General features: G+C 39.4%; 1 protein-coding gene and 1 long non-coding RNA gene across 7 annotated transcripts in view; one reads left to right on the forward strand and one right to left on the reverse strand.

Annotated features, from left to right (window-relative positions):
• Positions 1–21,285, forward strand: part of LOC115303425 — a 116,842-nt gene that overhangs the window by 68,806 nt on the left and 26,751 nt on the right. The gene's annotated exons all lie outside the window — the stretch shown is intronic.
• Positions 1–21,285, reverse strand: part of MPP7 (membrane palmitoylated protein 7) — a 298,285-nt gene that overhangs the window by 10,045 nt on the left and 266,955 nt on the right. For both annotated transcript variants that reach the window (XM_029953189.1, XM_029953188.1), the window contains one exon: positions 12,277–12,357. In XM_029953189.1, the coding sequence (XP_029809049.1) occupies positions 12,277–12,357 (81 nt within the window). The remainder of the gene's footprint in view (positions 1–12,276; positions 12,358–21,285) is intronic.

Raw genomic sequence — 21,285 nt, forward strand, 5'->3', positions numbered from 1 at the left:
TGTATTTTATAAAGTAAAGGAAAAAACACCTGAAATGAATGGATATGCATTCTTAGAGAAATGGAAACTATAAAGAACCAAGTGGAAATTTTAGAACTGAAATATACAATATCTAACAGAAACAAATCACTAAGTGGGCTCAGTAGCAGAATGGAGATGACAGAGGGGAAAAAAGCCAGTGAACCTGAAGGTGGGTCAATAGAAATTATAAAATCTGAGCAACAAAGGAAAAAAGATTGAAAAGCTATAAATGGAGCCCAGGAACCTGTAAAACACATGTGTAATTTGGATGCCAGAAGGAGATGAAAAAGAGATTGAGACCAAATAATGTATTTGAAGAATTAGCCAAAAACTGCTAAAATTTGGTAAAAGGCATAATTTTTACAAATTCCAGAAGCTTCAACAAATCTCAAATAGGATAAATTCAGAAAAAAAATCATGCCTAGACACATTAAAATCAAGTACTAACAGCCAAAGATACTGAAAAACATTTTGAAAGCACATAGAAAAATCCAATACGGTACATGTGAGGAATAGTGATTTCAGGTTTATTATATTATTATAAATCATAAAATCAAGAACTCAGTGAAATAATATCTACACTTAAGGTACTGAAAGAAAAAGAATTCACCCAAAATATCCTTGAGGAGAAAAAGGCAAAATAAACACCTTCTCAGACGAAGAGAAACCAAGAAAACTTATCAGCAGATGTGTTCTAAAAGAATATTCAAGGAAGGTTTTAGGCTCAAAGAAAATGTTAAGAAGGAAATGTATATCTTCAAGGAATGAAGCATAACAGAATGGTTGAGTAGAAATAGAAGTTTACTTTTTTCCTCTTAAGTTCCTTAAAATATATATATATATAATATATATATAAAAATATATGTTATGCCATATGTATATACACATATAACTGATATAAAAGTTTTAATATTATGTGGTAGAGTTTCCAATGTATATAAACATGATACATTTGTCACCTATCACAAAAAAGTTCTGACTGAAAGGTTTCTGTATTTTATGTGAAATGGCATGAAGATAAGTCTAAAACTGAATGGTTAGGTATAACCATGTTGTAATCTCTACAGCAACCAGTAACAAGTAATACTAAGACATATAAGCAGAAAGCAAATAGGAAAACTGAAATTGAACATTAAAACCCTTTCTAATAATAAAAGTAACGGTAGAAAGAAATAAAAAGAAAGCAGAAAGCAAGGGATAAACAGAAAAACAATAAAATAGTAGCTTAAATTTAATCATTTCCATAATTCAGTAAATGTTCATTGGTTTGTTGATTGGTTTGCTCCAATCAAAAGGTAGAGATAGAATGGGCGAAAAAGCAAGACCCTAGTACATGCTATTAAGTCTAGGGAGAACGACACATTAAATATAAAGACACAGTAAGTTGAAAGTGAACAGATGGAAGACAGTATATATACTTTGTAAACAGTAAGAATAAGGCAGCTGAAGTGGCTACTTTAATATCAGATAAAAGAGATTCCAAGAAAAAGAATATTACCAGAAATAAGAACACTTCATAATGATAAAAGAGAAAATTATGATATATAAATTTGTATGCACATAATAACAAAACTCTAAAATACACGATGCAAAAATTGGCTGAGTTACATGAAGAAATGGACAATTTCACAATCAGAATAGATTTTAATTCCTCTCAACTACTGATAGACAAAATACTGATAGACACAGGTGATCTAAAGACCACCAACAACCTCTGGGGCCTAATTAGTACCTATGTAACACAGCATCCCATAAATGCAGAATATACATTCTTTTCAAGTGAACATGACGCATCTGACAAAAGGAAGATCATGCTGGGCCAATAAAAAGTCCCAATAAATTTAAAAGAACCCAAATCATAAAATTGTAAATTTTCTAACCATAAAATAATAAAAAAAAAACAGTAATAAGATATTTAGGAAAACCTCAAATATCAGCAAATGAAATAACACACTTCTAAATAATTAAAGATTCAAAGTAAAAGTAAGCAAATAGTGTGAAGTACCTGACAAGGAGAGTACAACCTATCACAGTCATAGGATGGAACACCATGCGAAGCAGGAAACTTACACCTTTAAGTGCTTATGTTAGAAAAAAAAAAGATCTAAACTCAATGACTGAAAGTTCATCTTAAAAACTGCTAGAAAGAGGGGCACCTCAGTGGCTCAGTAGGTAAAGAGTCTGACTCTACATTTCAGCTCAGGAGAAAAAGGCAAAATAAACACCTTCTCAGAAGGAAATGTATATCTTCAAGTCAGGTCATGAATCTCATTTTCATGAGTTTGAGCCCCACATCAAACTCTGCACTGACAGTAGGGAGTCTATCTGGGACCCTCTCTCTCCCTCTCTCTGCCCTGCCCCCACTCACGATCTCTCTCTCTCTCTCTCTCAAAATAAATAAACTTTTAAAAAAATTGTTAGAAAGGAAAGATCGAAGTAAACCTAAACCAAGGAGAAGAGAATAACAGAAATTAACAAAACAAAACAAAAACCCAATAAATAAATAAAAACAACAAAATGTAAAAACCTAATTACAGTGATCAAGAAAAAGGGAACAGGGATGCCTGGGGGTTCCGTCTTTCTCTCACGCTTTCTCTTCCAAAATAAATAAACATTTAAAAATAATTTAGATCTTTAAAAAAAGAACAAAGATCACCAATATAAATAATGAAAAAGACATTTTTATCAGAGATCATATGGACATTAAAAAGGATTACAGAATATTATGAATTACTTTATGCCAACATATTTGACAATTTAGATTAAATGTATAAATTTCTTGAAAAAAAGAATCAAAATAGAAACAAGGAGATAAAATATCTGAATAGCTTAGGAAATAAATCAAATTTATTTTTTAAAACCTTCCCCCAAAGAAAATTCCAGGCCTAGATGGCTAATGATGTCTAGCCACCATTTAAGAATGAAATAACACAAATCTTACATCAACATATTTTGCATAGAGAGGAATCGTGCTTAATTCATTTTATGATATTAGTACAACCCTAATCGTACAACCTATTGAAGACATTAGAAAACATTACAGACGAATCTCCATCAAAAATGTAGATGCAAAAGTCCTTAACAGTATTGGCAAGTTAAATTTTTAAAAAGACAAGAGATCATAATCAAGTAGAGTGTATGTCATGAATGAAAGGTTGGCTGAACATTTGGAAATCAGTGGAATTCACCATGTTAACAGAACAAAGGAGAATGCATGATCATTTCGATGTATCCAGAAAAAGCATTAGAAAAAAATTTAATACCCATTCATGACAAAAAGTCTTCGCAAACTAAGATTCACAGTGAATGCCCTCAAACAAATAAAGGGCATCAATAAGTAAACATCATAATTAATGGTAAAAGACGGGTTGTTTCCCTTGAGATCAGGAATAAGTTGCTAAGTAATAACATAAAAATGACTTGAAATCAATGAGGACCTAAGTGTTAAATGTAAAACTATAAAATTTCTAGAAAAAAACAATGTTTGTGACCCTGAGACAGTAAAAGATTTTTAGATAGAACATAAGCACAAAACATAAACAAAATAAGTGAGACTTTGTTAAAATTAAAAACTTTTTTTTTTTTAAAAAACAACAGTAGCCAAATGAAAAGGCAACCCACAGGCTGGGAGGAATAGGTGTATAACACATATTGAAGTACAATGAGATACCACTACACACACATATGCACACCTTGTTTTATTGTGCTTTCTTGTGCCTCACAGACATTGTTTCTTTTAAGTAAACTGAAGGTTTATGGCAACCCTGCGTCCAGCAAGTCTATCAGCACCATTTTTCCAACAGCATTTGCTCACTTTGTGTCTCTGTCACATTTTGGTAATTCTCATGACATTTCCAACTTTTTCATTATTTTGTATCTGTTCTATCTGTTATGGTGACCAGTGATCTTTGACGTTACTATTGTAGTTCTGGAATGCCCTGAACTGTGCCCACAGAAGATGGTGAGATTAATCAACAAATGGTATGTGTGCTGGCTGCCTCACTGACCGGCCAGTGCCTGATCTCACCACCTTTCCCCAACCCTCCCTATCCCCTGAGACACAACAATATTGAAATTAGACCAATGAATAACTTTCTAACGGCCTCTAAGTGCTCAAGTGAAAGGAAGAGATGTATGGCTCTCACTTTTAATCAAAAGCTAGACATGATTAAGTCTAGGGAGGAAGGCATGTGGAAAGCTGAGACAGGCTGAAAGCTAGGCCTCTAGCACCAAACAGTCAAGTTGTGATTGCAAAAGAAAAATTCTTGAAGGAAATGAAAAGTGCTACTCCAGCGAATGCACATGAATCGGCCTTATTGCTGATCTGGAGAGAAGACCCAATCAGCCACAACATTCCCTTAGGCCAAAGCCTGCTCCAGAGCAAGGCCCTGGCTCCCTTCAATTCTATGAAGCCTGAGAGAGGTGAGGAAGCTGCAGAAGAGAAGTGTGAAGCTAGCAGATGTTGTTCCATGAGGTTTAAGGAAACAAGTCACCTCGGTGACAGAAAAGTGCAAGGTGAAGGAGCAGAGGCTGATGTAGACGCTGCAGCAAGTTATCCAGAAGGTCTAGCTAAGATAGATGATCAATGAAGGTGCCTATGCTAAGCGGATTTTCACTGTAAATCAAACAGCCTTATACTGGAAGAAAGCACCATCTAGGACTTGCACAGCTAGAGAGAAGTCAAGCCTGGCTTCAGAGCTTCAAAGGACAGTCTCTCTTGTTAGGGGTGAATGTAGTTGAGGGCTTTAAAGTTGAAGCTGATGTTCACTGACTCTTCTGAAAATCCCAACACCCTTAAGAATTACGGGAAATGTACTCTGCCTGTGCTCTATAAATGGAACAATGAAGTCTGTTTAACAGCACATCTGTTTCCAACATGGTTTACTGGATATTTTAAGCCCTCTGTTCAAACCTAGTGCTCAGAAAGATTCTGAAATATTACAAAAGCACCTTGTCACCCAAGAGCTCCAATGGAGATGTACAACAAGATTAATGTTTTCAAGCCTGCTAATACAACTTCCTTTCTGTAGCCAGTGGATCAAGGAGTAATTTTGACTTTCAATTATTATTTGAGAAGTACATTTTTGTAAGGCTATGGCTGCCATAGATAGTGACTTCTCTGATGGATTTGGGCAAAGTAAATTGAAAACTGAATTATGGAAAGACAACTTTCTGGAAATGAGTCACCATGCTAGATGCTGTTAGGGACATTTGTGATTCATGGGAAGAGGTCAAAATGTCAACATTAACAGTTTGGAAGAAGTGGACTCCAATCCTCATGAATGACTGAGGGGTTCAAGCCTTGAGGGGAAAAAGTCACTGCAGCTGGGGTGTAAACAGTAGGAGAACTGGAATTAGAAGTGGAGCCTGAAGATGGGGCTGAATGGCTGCCACCTTGTGATCAAACATTAATGGATGAAGAGTTACTTCTTACGGATGAGCAAAGAAAGTGGTTTCTGGAGCTGGAATCTGCCTCTGGTGATGATTCTGTGAAGACTGTTCCAACGACAACAGAGGATTGAGAATATTACATAAACTCAGCTGAGAAAGCAGCACAGTATTTGACAGGATTGAGTCCAATTTTGGAAGAAGTTCTACCGTGGATCAAATGCTATTGAACAGCACTGCGTGCTACAGAGAAAGTGTTCATGAAAGGAAGAGTCGATAATGTGGCAACCTTCACTGATGTCTTTAAGAAGTTGCCACAGCCACCCCCACCTTCAGCAAGCACCAACCTTGGGGCAAGACCCTCCCCCAGCAAAAAGATGACTCACTGAAAGCTCAGAGGACAGTTAGCCTTTTTTAGCAATAAAGTATTTTAAAATTAAGATACGTACATTGGGGTGTGTGTGGTTTTTTTTCTTTTTTGGCCTTAATGCTACCGCACACTTAACAGATTACAGTATAAAAATAAAAATAAATTTTATTTTTTAAAGCATAACTTTTATATGTCCTGGGAAACCAAAAAGTTCATTGCTCGCTTTATTGCAATATTCACTTTACTGTGGTGGTCTGGAACTGAACCCATAATATCTTTGAGATAGGTCTGTCTCACACGGAAAAAAAATTTAAAAGGCTAACTGTACCAATTGTTGGCAAACATGTACAAAAACTGGATATCGCAGACACTGCTCGGGTTGTAAAGTGGTATAACCACTTCGGAAAATAGTTGGGTAAGGTCTTACAGCATTACTCATTTACCCAACAGAAACAAAAATATATGTTCATCAAAACATTGAGCTTACAGTAGGTTTATCTGCAATAACCTCAAATGGGGGGAAACTCCAAGTATCCATTAACAGGTAAATGGATGGAGCAACAAATTACAGTATTCCCATACAATGGAATACCACTCAGCAAGAAAAGAGATGAATTACTAATATATGAAACAACCTCAGTGAGTCTCAAACTCATACTGGGTGAAATAAGCCAGCCTCCCCCCCAAAATTGAGAACATACTATGTAATTTCATTTATATAAAGTGCTAGATGATTTAAAAGAATCTATAGTTTCAGAATGTAAGTCCATGGTTACCTGAGGCCAGGGGTAGTAGGATAGATGGCTAAAGGCATGTGCATTTTTGAAAAGATGGAAGTGTGCACTATGTTGATTGTGATGATGATTTCATATGTGTATATGTACGTTAAAACAGATATAACTGTACATTTTAAATATGTGCAGCTTATCTATTTCAATTATATCCCAATAATATATATAAAAGGAAAACTGTGGAAAGTGAGAAAAAAGTAACTTATTCAAAAAAGTAATGGATTTATAAAAACCCAATTTATTTAATTATATCAAAAATTTTAATTAACTTCTATTTAGTTACCAAGCATATTTTAATACCACATTTAGATCTTCTGCAACAACTTTTCATATTTTAAAAAAAATTTTTAATGTTTATTTATTATTGAGACAGAGAAAAACAGAGCATGAGTGGGGGATAGGCAGAGAGAGAGGGAGACACAGAATCTAAAGCAGGCTCCAGGCTCTGAGCTGTCAGCACAGAGCCCGATGCGGGGATTGAACCCATAGACCAAGAGATCACAACTTGAGCCAAAGTTGGATGCTTAACCGACTGAGCCACCCAGGTGCCCCAAGTTTCACATTTCTGCTGGTAAAGCACCAAGAAATTGTGCTAGTCTTTACGAAATGTCATACCTTTTGCAGGAATAGCATGTAATACTAATAAATTTAATTGTCATAAAAGAATGACATTCACAACAGAAATTCATTCTATAAATGTGTATATAACACGCATCCACGAGTATGAAATATATTAAAAATAGTATGATCCTCTGCTTTGAAATTTAGGGTAAATGTGCATTTCTCATTTCAACAATTTTGTTTTTGTTTCCTGCTGTTCCTTTGGCAAACAGCAGGCTTCATAAGAATGTACTATTGAAAATAAAACCTGAGAATAGTACGTGCATTAATTTGTTTCTGGTGAATTGAGAAAAGGTTACTTTTGTGTAAGTGTCACAGCAGAACATTCTGAAAACACAGAACACACAGTTTTAAGGATCACTACCCTGACACGCAGAGTCCCCAGAGGAGGGTTAAAAGTAATATTTTGAACTACATCAAGCGAACAAGACATTTATGACACTGCCAAACACATTTAAAAGTGAACGTGTATTTACGTAGGCTCAAAGTGTTTGCTTATCGCCATCACCCCAAATTATCCAATCCTGATGTAATGTTACTCTTGAAGGATTTTAGTGCTAATTGCAGTGAGGGATCATAGGAAATCCACAAACTCATTAACAGTAAGGAATCCTGCAGAAGGGATCTGGAAATTCTTAAGGGGAGGGAATTCAAACGGAAAGATGGACATATTAAACATAATGCAGGCCACCACCTCACCGTTGCTCACTGTCAGAGTACTCACTATGTTTACTGTAAGACAAACATCAAACAAATATGAGACAAACTCCCCCCCCTTTCCCTGCTTCCCACAAAATTCCCAAATAACTGCCATAGTGAGATAAAAAAAAAAAAGGTTTTTGAATTGGCACTCTAGTTTACAATATGTGTATATAATATATTAAGAACCTCAACTGAGGTTTTCTATGGACAAAGAAGTGTTACAAAACATGAATTCTTTGAAACCTATGAAAACACATAACCGTGATATATGCCTTTACCAGAAACCACAAAGTGATTAACAGGTGTGGTTGCTGCGAGTGCCCAAATTCCAGACTGTAAAGACTTGGGAATCCATCAAGAATTTGACATCTACTGCAATACTTTTTGTTAACTGCTTTATTTTAATTTACTGAGACAGCCTTTTGAAAGACTGGTTATATTAATAGTCATTTAAATTTGTTGATGATAATCTAGAGCCTTAAAACAGTGTTGATGCTGCTCACTGAGGATGAACTTCCCACAGAGAAGCCAGCCAGCAGAAAACAGGCCTTGGCCACCACTTTCTTTAAAAGCAATTTTCAATGTTTAATGTGGTAACTTAGATATCTTTTAAAGATCATATCATCTCTTCTACCATGTTAGCCCAAGAAGGATAGGATGTACCTCATTTAGCATCCCTTTAATTTTTTTAATTGCAAGAATTATATATTGACAGTAGGTTGCAAAAATAGTACAGAGCAGACCCCATGTAACTTTCACTCAACCTTCTCCCGTGAAGGAAAGTGTTCATCTTCCATAACTGTAGTGCAGTCAAGACCAGAAAACGGACACCAGCAAACCACAGTGAACTAAACTACCAAGTGTTTCTTTTTAACACTGAAAAACCTTAGGTATGCTCTACAGAAAAGTTCACATGTAAGCATAATGAATTTTCACAAAATGAAAATACCCAGGTAACCAGCACCCACCACGAAACAGAACATTTCCAACACTCCACAATCGCCCTACCGATCCACCTCCTCAAGATTTCTGATAGCACGTTTGCACTGCTTTTACTGTATTTATGCAAATGGAGTCATACTGCACATTCTCTTTTGTGTCTGCCTTTCACTGAACATGTTCGGTGGGATCCATTCCTACTGCTGCATGGAGAAGCAAATCGGGCATTACAGTCTTCCTTCCTGTGTACAAACCATTGTGTCCCTTATCCAATCTACTACTGATGGGCAGCTGGGGCCTTTCCAGTTTGGGGCTCTTATGAATAATGTTTCCAGGGCCATCCAAGTGTAGGTTGTGTGCATCTCTGTTGCCTGTGTACTGGGAGTGGAATTGGAGGGTCACGGGATATGTATTTGCTCCCCTCTAGTAGATATTGTCACTTAGTTTTCCAAAGTGGATGAATTAATTTACAGTCCCAGAGGCACCAGCAATGTGTGAGAGTCCTGTTGCTCCACATCTTCACCCTACCCATTCTGGTGGATATTTAGTACATTGCGAGGAAAGATTTATAGAGCCAAACATCAAACAGAATACTGGTGGAATCATCACAGCAATAACTTTTCTCCAAATAATCAAGATTCTACCTAGAGTAGTTTACAAAGCAAAACAATCTAAAATTCCAAAACTGTTCTTGAGATATATTCTTCTTCAACTAATTAAATCATCCCAAGCTGATGCTATGGCTCTTATTTTCCAAACATGTCTGGTATTATGAGTCACCTGGGATATATAAATACAGACTTTCAGGCACTCCGTCAGATTTCCTGAAGGAGGATTTCTTTGGAAAGGCCTTGGAATCTTTTCATATGAAGCCCAAGAGGTTTTTATTATCAGCCAAGTCTGGAAAACACTGCTCCATGGGAATCTTCTGACATTAACACCTGTTTAAAAGTGAATCTGAGTGGAAAATTACTACTTTGGGGATTTCTTTGGAGAGTTCCAGCCCCAGACCTTTCTGGATGTTCTCAATTTCTGTAACAACTTCAGAGGCAGATATTATTTGAATCATTGGATAAATTGAGGCCAAAGTACATTGCCCTAGGTCCTTGAGTACCACCAAAACTATCATAAAGCGTTATGTGTGATCGACAGCCTTATTGGTATTTAGCATCTTCCAAATAAATGGATTTTTATTACTAACTGTGCTGCAATAAAGAGAATCTGTAGTTGGAAAAGGCTGTGTGGTGCCATATGGAGGAGGGAGAATGTGATGACTGGAATGAGAAAACCTGGTTTCAAGTCACGTACCCCTTCTGCCTCTTTCCTCCTCTGTGGCAGGTGGATGTTGCCCCATTGTTGGGACACTGAAATAAACTCAGATAATTAAAGGAGGTGAATACACAGTAGGAAATTAATACATGCATTTTCCCCCTTGTAATCTGTTTTTCCATCCTCTAGGTTCTTTGTAACTGCTCACCTGTAAGACTGGCAATAGTTTCATAAAATTTTCTAATTGCCTGTATATTACAATTCAGCTTTGTAAAAGAAGTGAATAATTAAACTTAAAAAAGAGAGAGAAAAAAAACAATTTAATTCCGCATTTTCCTTTACTTTCATCCCTGTTGGTGGAAACCAGCAGTTCTGTAACGTATGGCTGAAAACAATTACAAACAATAATTTGGAAAAATGCAGTTACAAGGAGTACTTGAGGTAACAGAAAACTATAATTTTAAAATAAAGCCCAACTTCTCAAATGAGAGAACATTGCTAAGGGCACTATACAAACAGTTGTTTTTGTTTTGTTTTGTTGTTAACAGTACTAAAATCACTTGGAAAAAGCCAACATTTCAATTTCGTCTTTGAGAGCGCTTTCTAACATCAACATATTAAGTAGTCAAATGGCATTTATTCTGGAGATCAAAATGCTTCCAGCATTTTACTTGTAAGAAGGCCTATGAAAACCTCTTTTATAAAAATAGATCTAATTTTGTATACTGAAAAGAAGCCTACCATATTTGAATTATATGGCCATGAAAGGCCCATTTAACATGATCTGCCAATTACTACATATAAAAAGTAATTAAGGAAAGGCTTATATTAGAAGAGGCCTCCTTCAGCTCTCTGTGGTTTGGTCCTTCTGATCTTAAACCTGATGAAAAACTCTGGAAAATATTGGCACTTGTTTTAGGAAGTAGAATAGTTAGACTTTTACACAGAAAAAAATTTGTAAATAATAGTGTCATATGTATATTAAAATTCACCATAAAAACTGAGTAGAATGGCTAAAATGAACAAATCAGGAGACTGTAGATGCTGGTGAGGATGTTAAACTGTTGGTGGGAATGCAAACTGGTACAGCTGCTCTGGAAAACAATGTGGAGATTCCTCAAAAAATTAAAAACCGAACTCCCCTATGACCCAGCAGTAGCACTGCTAGGGATTTACCCAAGGGATACAGAAGTGCAGATGCATAGGGGCACATGTACCCCAGTGTTCATAGCAGCAATGTCAACAATAGTCAAAACATGGAAAGAGCCTAAATGTCCATCACCTGATGAGTGGATCAAGAAGATGTGGTTTATATATACAATGAAATACTACTTGGCAATGAGAAAGAATGAAATCTGGCCATTTGTAGCAACATGGATGGAACTGGATGGTATTATGCTAAGTGAAATAAGTCAGTCAGAGAAAGACAAATACCATATGTTTTCACTCATGTGGATCTTGAAAAGCTTAACAGAAGACCATGGGGGAGGGAAAGGGGGGAAAAGTTACAGAAAGGGAGGAAGGCAAAACATAAGAGATTCTTATGGTTTGATTGATGGGGGGAGAGGGAGAGGGAAAAGTGGGTGATGGGCATTGAGGAGGGCACTTGTGGGGATGAGCACTGGGTGTTGTATGAAAACCAATTCGACAAATTATATTTTTTAAAAAAAAGTCTGCACACAAACAAAAAAACAGATTAGAGGGGCACCTGGGTGGCTCAGTCACTTGAGGATCTGACTCTTGGTTTAGGCTCAGGTCATTATCTCAGAATTCATGAGATAGAGCCCCATGTTAGACTCCATGCTGACAGTGCAGAGCCTACTTGGGATTCCCTCTTTCTCTCTATTCCCCCCTTTTTCTCCTTCTTTCTCTCCCTCTCAAAATAAATAAGCTTAAAAAAATTAAAATAAAAAACAAAACAAAACTAAGACTAGAGAAGAAGCTGTGATTAACAAATACCCTGCCAATGATGTCTGCACTCTGGGGCAATCCCTGACCTCCTGTGCCTCAGTTTCCTCCACTGTAAAATGTGGAGAATGTCACTGCATACTTGCTAGGCCTTCTGTGAGTCCAGATGCTGACTACTTAGAACCACGCTGGTGACACCCATGCTACCTAAGTGTTGACCAATCAATATCAGTGAGCTGGAACAGCACTGGGTAGCAGGGTACTTACGGGGCACGGTTACACCGTAGTGTTGTGTGTCACTGATCAGCAGCTTTCGTTTCAGTTCATTCAAACCTACTCCTACGGGACCTGAAAAACAGGATAATATAAATGATTATAGAAAATGCCATACAAGCATGTCTATAGTTGACATGAGCCTGTAATTGACAGACTGAGACCATGTATCCAACTTTGCATCACAAATAAAGAGATTATCTCTCGTTATGTTGTACATAAGACAAAGCTAGTTCTTTTGTTGCTTTTTTACTTTGAAAATGTAAATGCCTACCTTTCCACTAAAAAGGTCAGAAATAATTTGTCTTAAAGGAAACATATCCAAGAGTTTGAGTGTATCACCAAGAGATGATATCCAGAGGAGCCTAAGATATATGCATGCCTGAGAAAGTGGACATGCGCACTGTGGACACCAGTCATTTCAATTTTAAATGATTTTAGAGCCTAATAAAATAACATCTTGGAACATTAATTTTATTTTAAATACAAATCTAATGATTCATTTTATTTTTTATATTTATTTATGCATTTATTTTTTTGAGAGAGAGAGAGCTCATGTGAGCAGGGAAGTTGCAGAGAGAGAAAGAGAGGGAGAATCTCAAGCAGGCTCCATGTCCAGCACAGAGCTCAACTCAGGGCTCAGTCCCACAACCATGAGATCATGACCTGAGCCCAAATCAGGACTTGGACGCTTAACCAACTGAGCCACCCAGGTGCTCCTAATGATGCATTTTAAATTTGCAGTCAACCACATTTACATCAGTCAAGATACCTTCTTACTCTATGTTTTCAGTTGGTCCTTAAGGATTTGAAAACTTGCACTGGCTTTGTATGCGTAAATCCACCAGCGCGTAGATTAATTAAACACCAAGATGGGTAGAGAGTATATAGTAAATGCTGTGGAGAATAAAAGTGAATTCTGCCTTCAAAGAAAGTATTTGGGTTGAAAGAGTCACACCAAATGATTAAGAGATGGAGCAAAACATAAAGCAGTTTCAAATAGGAACCTGAAAACAAGTTAGAAGGCCACAGCGCCCAATGGTGAGCATCGCATGTGTCTGCCACCAGGCTCCATTCAGTGGTGGTGTGTGCTGGACAGAACCCAGGCTGCCGGCCCAGACGGCCCTGACTCAGGCTCCCTTCTTCACTACTCCTCCCCTCCTGATTCTGGATGAATGTGTGCTCCCCCCACCATTCACATGTTGGAATCCTAAAGCCCCAGGTGTTAGGAGGTGAGGTTTTTAGGAGGTGCTAAGGTCAAGAGAGTGGAGCCCAGGAAGGGACCAGTGCTCTTATGAAAGAGACTTCACAGAGCTCCCTCCCCTCCAGCATGTGAGGACACAGCCAGATGCATGTGGTGGGGAAGAGGGCCCTCACCCTGCAGTGCTGGCACCCTGACCTCCAACTCATAGCCTCCAGAACTGTAAGAAGTCAATGCCTATTGTTCACGGGCCACCCATTCTGTGGCAGGTTGTCACCGAAGCACGAGAGGATGATGTCTCTGAGGCTTAGTCTTTGAGCCTTGATTAGACTTAACACTACTGAACATAATCCGGCTCCCCCTTGGGAGGAATGAGTGAGTCACCTCTGTACGGCGCCTGGAACACAGCCCGGTACTCCTGGTCACTCCCTTGCCCGCTTCCTCTCCCGAGCTTTGAAAAGAATAAGGTTTCACGCCAGACAATGAAGAACATACAAGTGGACAGAGAAGAGCTCGTGCACGTCCTGGGCGGAAGGAAAAGTGCGAACAGAGAGGAAGAGGCCCGAGCTGGGGGCTGTGCCTTCCTTGCTCTAATGCTACTTTGTAGGGACCTTGCCTGGATCTGGAGACCTGTCCCCCTAAGGTCACTCACCAGCACCTCTGTCTTCTCAGGAACTGCTGTCAAGTACCAATGCCCTAGCACTCAACTCGCCCTGTTTTATAATAAATACTCTATAACATCCCATTTATACCCTGAAATGGAATTCAAAACTAATGTAACTTCCTAGTACATGTAATTCTTCCCTCCAAATTAATAAAATGGCCTAACTGGGGCACCTGTGTGGCTCAGTGGTTTGAGCATCCGACGCTTGATTTTGGTTCAGGTCATGATCTCATGGTTCGTGAGCCTGGTGCTGACAGCGTGGAGCCTGCTTAGAATTTTCTCTCTCCTTCTTTCTCTGCCTCTTCCCCACTTGCATGTATGCTTTCTCCCTCTGAAATAATAAACTTTTAAAAAAGTACTTATAATAAAAAATATATTTCAATATGTAAATACTTAGACATGACTAGAAAATCTAATGAACTCAGGTGTTTGCACCCACCAATAATGAAGCTGGATTTAAGAGTAATAAGATAAGGAACGATTCTGTACAGGAAAGTACTGAAAATGGAAGCCCAAGGGGGCAGGAAAACAGGAGAATGAAGACAAGAAACTGGAAAGAAAGGACAGGTGAGAATTTTTGGAATATGGTAAGGAAATGGGATAACAGCCTTACTTGAAATAGAGATAACTTGTCAAGACCATCAAAGTGCAGAAAGTGATACTTCTGCAAGTGACCTTCACTCTACATGGAAGTGTGGTGTAAAAGCAATTCCCTGTGGGATGGGACAGTGCTCCACTGTCTCAGAAGGCAGACCTCTTATCTTGAAACTCGACTATATGTTCTGATCTATTCAGTCCCTGAATGTCTACTACAGCATTGGACAGAGAAGCATGTGGGATGCAGGTTGGACCTAAGTTCTGGAAAAATGTCACATCTACATTCCTGGCCCCCATAGCCATTCTGACTTTAAAAAAGAGTAAATGTCTCCATGCTCTTGAGTGGGTAGTGCTGCCTCTATCGAGGACCCTTGCTCTGGGACGTCAGCCCCTGGCCCTTGTCATTTGCTGAGCCTCAGTTCCTGCCAGCTCCTTGGGTAACCTCGGCATCCACGTGAACCCCTGTCAAAAGGCCAGCATCTAACATCCCTGACTCCACATCTAGAGCCATCTCCTTCTCTGTTTCACTTCGGCCCTTTACTGGAAAGACCTTGGCTCTGCCATCACTATTCACGATTCATTACTGTATTTCACTACTGAAATATTAAATTCATACTTTTCCAATAGGACTCCAATCCCTTGGGGATCTCTCCCTTATTGTTCCGGCCACACCTATGGTTATGAGGACCTTTCATTTCATTTCTTTCCCTTTTATCCAGCAGCCATCCATGGCTTCACTCCCATGGGCTCTCATGTCTTCTATTGTGCGAATACCCTCAAGTCTCTTACACACTGTCCTTCCATCACACTTGCCAAGGAGACCTCCAGACTCAGACCGAACAGGTGCCCCCTCTCCACCTCCACACTTAGGCACCGTGAGGAGGTGAGCACCGAAAACCCACACCTCCCTGGCACCGTGGTGCGGTACACCCCTGCTCGCCACATACAAACTAAGACTTTCATTATTCTGTGTTCTCCTCTCTACTGTATTTTTTACATCCCATAATGGTCATTGCAATCCTCCGTTCTCTGTGGCCACACGTGGGGGCCTCCTGCTCTCCCACACGCTCCCTATCATCAAACAATTACCAAAAGCTGTCAGTTTTACTTCCCAACTGGCCTTCAGGTCTATGATCTTAACTGCCGCCGCTGCCACACTAGTCCGGGTATCACCATGTTCACTTCCTCTCCTGGCCCAGCCTCCTCAGCTGCCCCACACCCGCTCATCAGCCACTCTAACCCACTGTCACCAGCAGCCAGAGGTCCTACCACGGAGCTATTCTGATCCTGTCTCTCCCTTAACACGCTCAGAAATGGTTTCCGGCGGCTCTTCTGAAAAAGATCAACATCATCACATGGTTTACAAGGCTCCACATAACCTGGTCCCGGCCTCATCCTCTGGCCTCAAAGCATCTGCTCAAGCCCCTCCTTCATCTGGAGCCCCGGGGAGTTTTGATATGTCAGAGCTTGGCTAAGACAGATCTTCCTCAAGCAAGTCTGCAAGTCTGTCCTGACCCTGTCAACCATGTTTCTCATTTTTAAGTTTTCAGAGCATCCTGTATACCTTCCTACGACTTGCAAGTCATAATTCAACACTGCTTCATAGCCTGTCTGTCCCACCAGGCAGAGACTCCATGACAGCAGGAATCATATTACATCACCTGCCATCCCCCAAAAGCAATAAAAATCTCAACAGAACTCTTTGGAGCGAATGCAACTTCTAGTGATGCCATCACCACCCGCAGCTCACTGGAAGATCTCATCTACTTCGGGAACACAGAAGCCAACAAGTGGAAATGTCTTTGAAACCTTTTTTTTTTTTTAATACAAATGTACATATCTAAACCCACCTAGACCATCATCCTTGATGCTGCTGTGCAATCACACACCTGCACCTGCTCTTTCTGAATCGTCACCTCCCATGGCTCCATGATTCTCTCTAATAAATTCTCTCCTACCTTAAAACAGTAACCACAAACTTCCCTTAACCTTACGCTGTCCCTCAGCCACCACCCGTTCCTGTCTCTGCCACCCTGGCTTAAACTTCTGTCATGTGTCACCTGTAATCTCTACTCTGCCTCCATTGCAACAGAATCAAATATAAATTCTTTGACCAGTTTATGTAGACTGTATATTGTGAGCTCCATTTCTATTTCTAATTTTCCTTCTTTTTTTACTGTTTATTTTTGAGAGAGACAGAGCATGAACCGAGCAGGGAAGGGTGGGAGAGAGAGAGGGAGACACAGAATCCAAAGCAGGCTCCAGGCTCTGAGCTGTCAGCACAGAGCCAGACATGGGGCTCGAACCCATGAACTGTGAGATCATGACCTGAGCAGAAGTCAGATGCTCAAATGACTGAGCCACCCGGGCGGCCCTGATTTTCATTCTTGCTATTCCTTCCCACGCACACCCCAGCTACATAAGGGCCCCCTGCTCCTGGAAATGTGGCAGGTCCTCTTTTGTGTTGTTGGGTCCTCCTGAGGTGCTGCTTGCTTTTGCAAGGACACTCATGTTCTCTTCATGTGCTAATTCTTGCTTGTTGTTTCAGCTTAGATATACTTTGGGGAAATCCTAAAACTTTACATCTGGGTTCGGTACCAAGTTCATGTGTTCCCTGTACTTGCAATTCAGGAGACCAATCACATAATACTCTGATTGTCTTTTACCTGTCTTGATCCTCTAACAGAACTATGAGCTCTGTGAAAACAGGGGTGCCATCTACTTGTTCATCATCTGGCAAACTGTAGGCACTCACTAGTTTGCTGTATTCATTTAAATTATACCCTGTAATTATGCTGTTCTGGAGGTACAACTCTCTGCTGAATGAACCAAAGGAAAAGGAGCTAAAGGTATAAGCGTCTGCACCTGGAATGCTCGGATGTGATGGGGAGATAATGTGCTCATGGTCCCAAAGGGGAGTTGGTTGATGGAGATCACATTGGAACTTGGCTCTTGGGATCTAAAAATAAAGAGAAGCAGAGGGGAAGGTGATGATGTCACCTCTGGACCAGTGAGTTTCAGGGAAGGAAATCAATCTACCTGGTTACTACCAAACAAGAACTGACTGTGGTGGCACAAAGAGGTCAGGGCAAGGGTGTCCTCATGACCACAGGCACAGCGAGGGACAACCTAGGACTGTGCGAAGATCTCACAATGAGATCTCCGAGGAAGAGGAAGACACCGACTATGGTATGCCAGGCACTGTTTGGCGTGTATGTATTTTATCCACTCTGAAGTTACCAACAGTATTTCAAGTGCTAAAACTTACTCTTTAATAGAAAACAAAAAAAAACAAAAAAAAAAGGAAAACAAGGGGTATTACAAATGGAGCCGTGATCCCAGTACAGATGGAGCAAACTCAGTTACATGTGTGCAAAGAAAAAGACAGAAGCGAATAAAACACTGAAACGTAAATAGCTCATCCCTGCCCTGCCCTGCCCGCCCCCAGCCCCACACCCAGGGCTAAAAGGGTGATATAAATTTACGTTTTTTTCAGGAGGTCTCAGCTCTGGAGTGCTTCCCATACTTTGCTGAGTGAGAGTCTAGCATTTTTTGTTTTCTTTCTCCTGTCACCTGTGCCAAAAGCCACAATGATTTATTTTAACTCTGGAGGAGAAAACTAGGTATGTTTGATTCACTGGGCAAAAGTATGCTGTCTCTAATATGATACCCTTACACTGTGACTGTGTTCAGTGTTACCCCTTATATGCTCTCTTCACAGTGAGATAGGAGTATCACTCCACTCATGGAGTAGGCCAAGAATGTGCGGTGGCAAATGATTTTATTTGAAGACCCCTAGATTCGAGGTCATCATCCTCAAAGATGGGAGTTTCCTTACAAAAAAGGTTAAAATAGGGATACAGTGTCCATCATCCTTCCACCGAACAGCAGGGCCTCCAAACAGCATTTTCCTTGACAAGCTCCTGGATCGCCTCTGCCATCCACATTGGGGGAGTTCTGGAATGTCTCTTATCAGCTCTTACTTAACCTTAAGGTCACCGCATAGACCCACATGCCTAGCTGTAAGGTAACAGCACTTTCAGTTGGCTGCTCTGTTGGCCACTTTAGGGATGCAAACTGAGTTAGGTTCATTCTTCAATGGGGCAGATTCATTTCCCCTTTGATAGGAAAATTTTTACCACAATTGGTGAGATACAGTTATACACACAGATAAACTGGTTAGCCTATTGCTTGTTTCTGTTGTGCTTGTGAAGGCTCAAAGAGAAACAGAGAAGGGAATCTAAACAGCACATATTTAAATATAGACAATAGGCTTTTGAAACAGAAATTACGATGATGACACATCAAGATTTTTCTGTGTAAGCAGGCGTGTGTCACATGGTTCACATACACCATTACTAATTCTCAAAAGATCCCTGTGAGAAAGGTATTATTATCCTCATTTTACAGAAAAGAGAATGGACAAGGAGAGGTTAAGGAATTTTCCTAAGGTCACATACATCTGGAGTACTCTTCAACTGGTATTTAAAAGCCTGACCACTGGGACTCAAAAAGCCTCCATTCCATTCTGCCGACCATCTTATCCAAAGAATGCCAATAAAATTCAAACCCAGGTAGCCAGTGAGCCACTATCCGATTATGGCTGGGGTCCACACCTTCAGAGTCTCTGACCCTGTTCTCAGCTGCCCCTCGCCTTGGAGAGTGAGGACTATCTTGACTATCTCGCTACAGAAAGTGGAAGTCGGATCTGATCTCCAAACTCCTGTGTACAGAACCTCGGAAAAGTCTATCTTAAACTCAATGACGGCCGTGTATGCGCTAGGCCTGGGAGACGTACGCAGGGCCTGTGTGTTAGCTTTCCAGACCCAGGACTAAGGAAACCAAATACAGTGATATGTAAGTAATAAGTAAAAGCCAGAAAAACCCCTTAAAATCATTTTGGACTTCATTAATTTGGAATTCAGGTAGTGAACAAAAATTGGCATGCTACATGCTTATAAAGAACATACAAGAATGTTTCTATTCAAAGCAAAACATGTTTACATGAGTATCTATTTCAATTCCAAGAGAATTTACAAAATCTCTGCAAATTCAGGAAAGAAAAAAATAAAGCCACTAATTCTCATTAGTTGATGTTCTTGCAAAAACCATGTCAACTGGGGCACCTGGGTGACTTCGGCTCAGGTCATGATCTCACATTTGTGGGTTCGAGCCCCATGTCAGGCTCTGTGCTGATAGCTCAGGGCCCGGAGCCTGCTTCAGATTCTGTGTCTCCCTATCTCTCTGCCCCTCCCCCTCTCATGCTCTTTCTCTGTTTCAAAAATAAATGAAATATTAAAATAATTTTTTGAAAAAAACCCATGTCAACTGAAAAATTAAGATAATTAGGAAGGTACATTGTTCTTAATTACTTTCATACATTTAATTGGTAACTCCTTCCTGAATGTAGGCAAATGTGTTGTGTGTGATTTTATTAAAGGTTCGTTCATTTCAGCCAAAGAATTACAGCCCATTTAGGGTGTCAATAATGATGCTAATAAAGTTGCTGTTTAAAACTTTACATGTTAGGAAAAAATCACATTAAACTAAATGCAAGAATGCCTTTATTTATATCTAAAAAGATTTTTAAAAATCTATATGCAAATTCTCAGCCTGTGTTTATACAGAATTTAGACACATACAACACCTTTGGCCCAAATGACCTCTACGTGTGTTGACATTATTGACCCATTAGCCATGTAATTATAAGAGGCTGCATGTTTCCATCGTTCTATTTTAAGATTTTCTTCTTCTTAGCATATGGATGTGTGTAAGGTTCATGGTTTGTAACAAATCTTTATGCATGGAGAACAAAGAAATATATTTTTTATTAGCATGGTAGCATAATACTACTTTTAAAATTAATTCATAGTTATTGGAGAGCATTTTTTCATTCTGTAAATATGGCACCTCAGAAAAGCTCTACTTTCTGAAACTGAAACGGACATACACAATGAAAAATCAAAAAAGCCTGGGGCACCTGGGCGGCTCAGTTGGTTGAGTGTCCAACTCGATTTTGGCTTAAGTCATGATCCCAGAGTTGTGGGATAAGGCCCCATGCTCTGCGCTGACCATGGAGGCGGCTTGAAATTCTCTCTCTCTGTCTCTGCCCTTCCCCTGCTCATGCTCTTTCTAATTAAAAAAGAAAAAAAATCAAAAAAGGCTAAATGAGTGGAGAAATCATTGAGGAAATAAAACCAGTGCCTACAATAGCACTCTGAAACTGTAGGTTAACTGGAAGAATGCTCTAAAATATGGGTGTGGTGTTCTTTCCTTAAAAAAAAAATTATAGACACACTCTGTGGTAAGTATTGTCCTTATTTACTTGTTAGTGCAGATCCTGAGTAAAGAAATATCTACTAGAATAATGTATTACTACTGTAAAAATGATTTAATTGAAATCCATGAAATAAATATTTTTAAAAAGACACTTATGTAGTCTACAAAAAAATGACAAGTTTCATTTGTAAATGTCCAGCATAGAATTTTAGTTGTAGTCCTCCTAAAGGCTGATGAGCACCAAAATAAACTGAATAAAGCA

The sequence above is a fragment of the Suricata suricatta genome, chromosome 10 (genome assembly GCF_006229205.1).
Source record: "Suricata suricatta isolate VVHF042 chromosome 10, meerkat_22Aug2017_6uvM2_HiC, whole genome shotgun sequence".
Lineage (NCBI taxonomy): Eukaryota > Metazoa > Chordata > Mammalia > Carnivora > Herpestidae > Suricata > Suricata suricatta.